Genomic DNA, 8,987 nt, shown 5'->3' with positions numbered 1-8,987 from the left:
TTATACGAATTTATTATTTTTATACGTTTTCTGTAACATTATTTTTGTCTGCTCGCCTGTGAACGATAGTTTTGGGGAAAATATAAAAGTTATTTTTATACAACACTGCCAAAGTTGTTACAACTGAATTTAATTATTATTTATTGTTATAATAAATATTTTTGGCATAATTTGGTAATAAATTTTATTATAATAAATTATAGAATGTTGTTTGATTTATCCTGATTACTATTTGATTAATTAATTAGTTTATAATTAATGATTAACTTTTTTATTATAATATAGTTTAGTTTGAGTAGTTGGAGTAGAAGTTGATAATGTTTATTTCACAGGAATTTTATTTATTATTTAATATTAAACACACATTTTATAAAATGAAACAGCTCCTTAAAAGATCGGGTAAGATATACGAAAAAAGAAGTAAGAGAAAAATGAGTAAGTAATTTTTCAAATTATTAAGTAAGTAACATCAAATTTTAATGATCAAAAATAGACTGATCTTATACTTTTTTAAGTAAATGGTAAAACAGCTAACTTAACTGCTTTTCATTGAAAGCGCTTTTTTTTTCAAAAACAATAAAAAGTCTGTCCTAATTTTCAGTGTATATAATATGTAGCGAATATTATGTTTTAATGCGTAGGTGCGTCGCACCATGTCGTTACATAAATAAGGAGGCAGGAGCCTGGAGCACGCATGACGCAGGCGGCAGGACTCCCTGCGCGGACCGGCGCGGGTCCTGCGGGATCGGGCGGGCTCGGGCGCGCTCGGCCCGTAACGATCGGGGTGAGCGGGACGACCGATAGCGCCGTCCCGCTCCGAGTCGTCGGCCGTTCATGCCGGCTACTACGGTAGTGGCATTCGGCGTCGTTGTGTGAGACGAGCCGGTCGCTCGTCGTGTCGCGAGTGTTCCCGTGTTGTGCGCCGCTCTGAGCCTCCTCCCGTGTTGTTCAGGTAAGGATCGCTCGTTTATCGCGTATAACCTATTAGAGCCAGTGTCACACGTGAGAAGTGTCCGCAACGCGGCCCCGCGCAAGATCGATCGCCGGCCCGCCGCGAGCCCCGACAAGCCGGGATACACTGATTTCATGACGGAGACCTACCCTTATACCTCTATAGCTACAGTATTTAGGCCTAAGACATACTAAAGAAAGCAACGTTTACCCAGCGAGTATTTGTATATTATGAATGCATCCTCGATTACTTTAATCTGCGATAAACTGATAAAATATTACAATCTATCGCGTGTTCTCAGTATAAATACAATGTCTCGGCCGCTGATCAGTAATCAATAATAAGTATAAACATCTTTTGTAATCGGAAGGACTTCGTCGGTCCTTAGGCAGTTCAATCTCTATAAATATTTATATCGACAGTAGCAAAAGTATAGGTGTTTTAAGATAAGCTTTCATTCACTACGTAGAGAATAAGCTACAATTAAATATGTTTTGACTACCGAAATTATAATTGTAGTAAACGTTCTCTACGTAGATTTTAGTGTAAATAAAAATGTAGAGACATTAAAAAGCTTTTGCATCAGATCGGTTGAAAACCTGTAGCAATTTCGCACGTCTGAACCGAGGCGGTCGTCCTTTGACCTTGTGTGAGGCTGACTAACAAATGAATCATTGCTATTTGCTAGAATATAATTATTGCTAAAAGACGAAGAAAACACGGAGCGGGTACAACGTGAGTCGAACGAGAGCAGCCACGCCTAATCCGCGAATCTCTATGTAGAGTCGTCAGCACTTTATTGCTTACTTCCTAATTATATTCGGAGCACGCGACTGTAATTAATACGCCACTACTCTGTAAGCTTTTAACGCATAAACCAAAACATATATTACAACAAATTCGGTTTAAAAGGACACGTATTTACTAAACTCGTATTCCGCTAAGGATTATTGACATTTTAAAAAGCTTCACGCTAGGTAAAACGATTTAAACTTCAAAAGACCAGTCTCATTATTCAAGGGCAGGTGCACGGAAAGCGGGCGCAGAATAAACGGCAGGTAGAGTCTTTACAAAGCCGTGATTTTCAATTATTGTTAGCGTTTACAGAATGTACCTGTGAGCTGAGAGGCCATCTTAATGTGAAGGATGTTATGCAGATATTTTACTGCTGATTGAGTGTAGCGATTCATCAACTGCAAATTGTTTATATATTTGAGGAAGATAGGGACCGGTAAAGTGTGATTCGTGAATCGTGATGCGTGTAGAGTTCCGTATTTAAGCAATTTCGCAGCTGCTACATGCTACATTAGATTAACTGAAACCACATTGCGTTTGATAGAGCTAAATATCTGACCTCTACGTGTTCGAAAATAAATTATTGCTTCTACATGTGCGATAATAATGTGATAGTTACTCTAAATACATACTAATTACTATGTTATATGTAAATGTTATTCGTTAGGTTCCAGAAGCTTTTACCAAAAACACTTAAACATTCATCATCATCTCGTACGTCCTACGTCTCTCGCACGTCGAACGACCTTCGACATAAGGTAGTATTCACTGCCGCCATTGAGTACATACCGCAGGCGGAGCCGGGCGGGGCGCTAGACGGATCGATGTGGACCGTGCAGCATCAGACTTCCGTTATTGGATTCTTATACTCGTACAATTCAATAAGTTGCGGGGTGCTCTGTGTGCGGACTGCGGGGTACACATGTTTAACATCAACATTTTAGTAACAATCATCATAAGTTTAGAATCATTATGAAGTAACAGATGGTCATGCCCTTTCTCAGACATCATTAAAAATTGTAAAGTTTTTATCAGGTCTTCAGGTAGATCAGGCCAGGCATGGCATTGGCAATAAAATATTAAATTTTTATATTATAAATGGTAATGGTTATATTTAAGGACATTGCCTACTTCCCAAAATATTATAATACTTCTATGAATTTAAATGAACCGTTAATAAAGCTATACTTTACGCCTTCAAGGAAATTTCTATTTTATATTGCCTCTATGACCACTATAACGAAGACTTATTTTTTTTAATAAATAATTATTTTTAACAACGATTTCAAAAATGTAGAGCTCTCATCGGAAAAAACTCTAATTCCGCTCTCTCCCTGTCTTTACTTGTATTTATCAAATAAATTGTATGATAAAATCTAACAGAGAGGCCAGACAAGATACTGCGGTAGAATTTTGAGGAGGCACGTTTAGTGACAAGTTGCCGTTATATGTCGCGGCGCGTACTGTGTGCTTTATGTAGAGAGCGACGTAGATTATGTTACATGCCGTATAGGGATTTACGAACGGACAAAATATACCACCCAAAAGTAAGGCTTTTGTGGATGTTTTTCTTAACTGTAATTGAATGAAGATTTTGTCATAGGTCCCATACATTATATTTTGTCAAACTCTTCATTTAATTACAGTTATGTAATTAGTATTCGTCTCTGAAATTCTGTATGCGGCACAAAGATAGCAAAACCCGTACTTATATATCTAGAAACTTGAAATGTCACACGCGTCTAAAAAGGGATTTTTCAGAAGTCCTCCACAAAAGAGGCTTAATAGGGATCGAAGTTTACATGCCATACTACATATAATATTATAATGTCATGAGCGAAGCCACGGACAAACGCTCGTCTGAATACTAAATGTTTCATCTTTTATGTGTTCCATTTCGAGCTTATTTCATAAAGATACCTCATATCGCTTTTGTTTACGCATTCATTAGTAGTGAGAGAAACAAAGCATTTGGCAGGCGGCCACTAACTGAGATGTCTTATCATTACAAATGTACCCAGTTTGTAGTACACACAGGTCCATAACTATGGATTTAGGCCAACCATAGTAGTTAGGAGCTTACAAAAGTAACAAATAATGGGTCTGTCCGTTTAAAATATGTAAAAACACAAAAGTAGTAGTGAACTAGCCCGCTTAAAGTGAAAATTGCTCAATACGCATTCGCTAGTAATCGTTTTTCAATAGTTCAACTGTTATCAGTTTGGACTAGCGGCAGGGCTGATAAGAAATAGCTTTTGCACATTAAATTCACAATTCACAGGAGGTCTAGGTGGTTCTGCTAACTTTAATGATGAAGTTATTTCTAATAACATAATTGTAAAATTTTTGCTAAGGTCTACTTGTGCTAGTCCGGGTTAGTTATTCCGAAGGCACTATTTTTCTCTCGTTTTAAGGGTTCCATAGTCAACAAGGAACCCTTATAGTTTCGGTCTGTCCGTCCGTCCGTCTGTCTGTCCGCGGTTTTGCTCAGAGACTATAGGACCTACAAAGCTGTAATTTGGCATGAATGTACATATTAATGATGCCGACAAAATGGTACATGAAATCTAAAAAATATATTTTTTATGGTACCTACCCTACACATCAAGCGGGGATGATTTTTTTTTCGCATCCACCCCATCGTGTGGGGTGTCGTTGAATAGGTTTTTTAAACATATTATTATGAGTATTCATAGATCATTTTCCGATTTAGGGATCCGTTTGTGAAATATTAAGTTTTGAAGTGGAAAAAATCGTTAGAGTCCAAGTCGTAAGAGCCCAGTCCTTCTACCAGCTAAACGGTTGCTTCTGGAAATGTGAAAAAATTCACGCGTGTAGGAAATATGTTGAATTTAGAAGGAAAACTATCACGGCTAAGAATACTTCATAAGTTTTAGAGTTATTATAATAGTGGATCAACTAAAAAAAATGTATTCGGCAAAGTATAAAGGAAATTTTAAACGTAACTGAGATGATGTTGTTAATAGTGTAAAACACGTTATAAATGTACATTCATTGACCATACAAACATTATCAATAACTAGCGGTACTACGGAACCCTATATTGCGCGTGGCCCGACACGCACTTGGCTGTTTTTTTATTTTTGCAAAAGAGTGACTTGATATTTTATTATAAGAAGGTTTAAGTTTAACTTGGATAAACGTACATCATAGCTTAGCAATAAGTTTAACAAGTTTGTGGTTGCTGTAAGTGTCTTAAATCCTAAATTTATTTTGAGACAAATTCTTAACAAAATATGTGATAGCATGCAATCCATTTACACGTAGAGGTACTCATAAGGCTGCCCTCACATTAGGTCGCGAGTAGTGCGGCAGCCGCGCGACTTAATGTGAAGGCAGCCTAAAGAAAACTGAAAAGCTATAAAATATTAGCTTAGTCTAGACTGGAGGCGTCAGAAGCTAGACACCTAGGACATGTAAGATTGTAGTAATTGGCTTAGTTCCTAAGCTGCTAAGTTTAGAAGCATTTTACATAAGAGTCCGAAGGTGTATAATATGGCGGGACGACACAGAACTCGTCCGACTTGATACTAAATACATGGTTGCTTTCCTGCCCGTCAATATAACTTTCCCAGAAATTCTAGAAATAAATAGGTTTTAAAACGACTTAAAAACTAAGTCAGTCTACTTTGGTAACAATCAAAATGATGGTCTCTTGCTTTTATCAAGCTTTAGTAAAATCATTTGATCATTTCATTTGATCATTTGAGTTCTGATCGCACCAAAAATAGCTCAGGAACAGGAAGGTACCTGACATCATACAATATTTCCCATAAATAATTTTACATCTAAAATCTACATATATTTTACTGAGATACATAACTCATATTGAAATCTTAAGTCGGTAGCGGGAGAGTTCTAATAAAAATCGTGAAAGCCGAAAGCAAACCCCAGTAATGGCGCTGGAAATAGCCGGAGGGCGAGGGCCGGGGGACGAGGGGGACGTTCGGAGGGCCGTACACACACACCAACACACGTATATATCCACTCTGCATACATACACACGTTCACACCAACATCCAAACAAACACTTTCAGTGATTTACAGGTGGTTGTTTATACCTCAGGTTGTGGTGGTGTCTCCGAGAAACAAGCCATCATCTCTTCCTTTTAAAATTCTTCAAAAATAACGTCCAGAAAGAACCATTAAGGTTAAAATTAGGCATTTTAGTTAACAAACACTTACGGATTTCTAAGTAAATCATGTTTAGTAATTAGGACTAAGAATTATGGTCTTCTTAGTACTTAATGAGGTTTAGGAAGTTTCAGGTAATCTATCTTTTATTTAAGTACCTACTACCTACTAAAGAAAGTTTAGAAGCTTGTGTGTAATAAATTGTGAAATTACCGCAAGATGAAATTCCGTTTGAGTTATTGACCATAAATCATAAAAGTTTATGCAGAAATTACTGAGTTATTAAATATAGTACTAAATAGTTGAAATGCATAGTAAAAATAATGAAAATCGTTAAATTTTATTTATTATCCTTACTCTACCTAAGCTATGTGTGGCTTTGTACAATGCCAATGTCATGAACAAAATTACAATTAACGAATAACGGGGCTTTTCTTCACTAACCAATTAAAAATTAAATTCAGAAATTAAAATGTAAACGCATAGAAACTGCATTAAATAATTTTCTGTCTCTACCTAAACACGCCAGAACTGATCTGATTACAAGCTTTACCGTGTTTAGTACTGTAACCTGCGCAATTGTAGGTAAAATAGCCGGACTGTACCAAAATCAGCCTGACTGTACCTAAATCAGTCTAACTTTACCTAAATCAGCCTGATGGTACCAGCCTAACTCTACGTATTTTCTCCGAAGTCGATGTTTTACATTCGCCGGGCGGCGGGCGGCGGGCGGCGGACGGCGGACGGCGGACGGCGGACGGCGGACGGTATTCACGGGACGTTTCCGCATTACTTTGTCCGTTGTGATTGCGCGACGCACGTGCACTGCCTTTTGTGAGCTCCTAAGTCCTACCTCTTGTTCATCACTATATGGATAGTCGAAGACAGATCCAGTTTAACCCTTTTAGACCGTATTCCCTGGTAATAAAGTCCAAACTTTGAATTTCAAATGTGTGCTTTTATATACGTTTAAACAAATTTGTCTTCGACCGTACATATATTGTAGTTCGGAGTCGTTTTACTTTAATAGAGCGTCTCTTATGTCGTCGACATAAAAGGTCTTCTCAGGGGCAAATAACTCTGAACCGTGTACAAAGAGAGGTGAAGACAAGACAAACTGACAAACTCTACATTACCTGTACTTAGTTCTACCGCGACCGGTTACCGCGCGGTACGGTTGAACTCACGACGAAGTTGCAAAGTTTTCACAAAATGTTCATACATATATCACACACAAAGATCACACATGACATTGTTGTAAGATCCATTTTGCCAATTCTATAATTTTTTACTGGAATTGGTATAAGAAAATTACTAGCATACATTCCGATTAACTTTTCAATTTTATATTGTAGTACTAAAGTTGAAAAGTTTGTCAGAATGTATGCTAGTATAATAATATAAAAACTTGACGTGCATATTAAAATCGATGGAAATTAGAAGAGGACAGGCGTACCCCCGGGGGCGCTACCCTTCCCAAATTCACGGCTCGCGGGCCGTTTGCCCCTCGCCTGCCCCTCGCCGCCCCTCGCTGCCCCTAGCTTTCCCCTAGTGTTTTGACTAACGGCTGTGAAAAGCAATATTATAATTAAACGCACCTACAGGCGTGACCTACATGCTTACATTATCATTTATTTACTGAGTAATAAATAACAGTAGTTGTACACTCCATATATCGGAAGTAAGCCTTTTCCTGCGTTCTCTACTCTCTTAGAAAGAGAATTTGTAAAGTACGTTATGTGATGAAAGCTTTCCTTACTAAGTATTCAAAACTACACGTATGGTAGAGTCATAAACTGTAGCGGCGAGGGAGGGCGATAATTTTTATTGAGCTATCAATTTCCGTTCCAATGAAGGGTTTAGAACAATAAAATGTCAAACCATAGTTTGAAAAATTATTCTTTCGTCCCCCTCCTTTTGTAAACTAATCTTCCCCTAACTTTTGTAACCTTTTCGTCCCCCTCCATTTGTAACCTATTCGCCCCACATTTTCATGTTCTTCTGTTTTGTTACAGATTCGGGCAGTGCCCGGCCGCATCGCGGCCTGTGAAGTTTCCCGTGTGTGTACTGTGTACTGTGAGTGAACCATCATTGGTGTGTGAGTGACAGGTGAAGTGACCATGGGCTTGTTCACCGGAGTAGCGGCCTTCGTCGCGCTGCTCGCTATAGGTGAGTTAACAGTTGATGGCGTATGCTAGCTAGGCGAGTGGCAGGATGATTGCAGTGTATCTTGCGACAACTATGGGGTTGACGTTTGACAGCAACACTATACCAGAACTATACGTTGTACCTATGTCAAGTTACATACGAAAATTTTGACAGACAGCTGCTGTCAAAAGTCTGTTGCATTGCTGTCGCAAGATTTGTGAGCGCCCTACGTGAGGGTACGAAGTCTCAACAAGCAGGGAATAGATACTAGAGATTATGCTCGCCGACAGCCAACTAGCCAAGCTGCTTGCCTAGCGTAAAAATATTAATAACTAAACAATAAATTAAGTAAACAACATGTTAACTTCAAAATGATTGTAGCCACAAATAGTTTTTGTTCACTCTTTGGGTCAGAGGAAATTGAATAAATGACACTATCGCGTCGTTAGTTCATATCCTGTAATGAAGCTTTATTAAAGATATTATCTCGCTATCATGATGTAATTTCGACCACACTGATATAATGTGCCATAACCATTATGTTGGAGTTAAAATAATTTTAACTGTGTTCGCTGTCGTGTCGTGTCGAGTTATCTACGAGTACGAACTTATGACCCCGGCCTACTGCAGGTCAATGGACGTCAGATTTAGTTCCCATAACAAACATAATATTTACTATTGTGATTTGCAATAGTCATTAATATCACTTTGTGTCTAATATTTTCATGTCAATAACAACTCCATATTATACGTATGCCTTCGATCATTTCACTCAGGTTGCAAAAATTATCGCGACAAAAGGAAGAAATTTAGAAAATTACAAAAATCGATACACTTGAAACTTTATTTTAGGGTTCCGTTCCGAAATATAAAAATAAACCAAAAACCTTTTATTTTCATAAAAATAAACATTGTTGCTGCTGCGGAACCCTTCATG

At 38.0% G+C, this 8,987-nt stretch overlaps 1 protein-coding gene across 1 annotated transcript in view; it reads left to right on the top strand.

Annotated features, from left to right (window-relative positions):
• Window positions 1-823: 823 nt before the first annotated feature.
• Window positions 824-8,987, top strand: part of LOC121739796 (Down syndrome cell adhesion molecule-like protein Dscam2) — a 69,548-nt gene continuing 61,384 nt past the window's right edge. Inside the window, 2 exon segments of the mRNA XM_042132365.1 lie at window positions 824-952; window positions 7,918-8,071. Coding sequence (XP_041988299.1) covers window positions 8,023-8,071 — 49 coding nt within the window. The 5' untranslated portion in view covers window positions 824-952; window positions 7,918-8,022.

Source organism: Aricia agestis, chromosome 2 (assembly GCF_905147365.1).
Source record: "Aricia agestis chromosome 2, ilAriAges1.1, whole genome shotgun sequence".
Lineage (NCBI taxonomy): Eukaryota > Metazoa > Arthropoda > Insecta > Lepidoptera > Lycaenidae > Aricia > Aricia agestis.
Note: the sequence above shows the minus strand (reverse complement) of the source record. Positions and strands in the feature narration are given on the sequence as shown.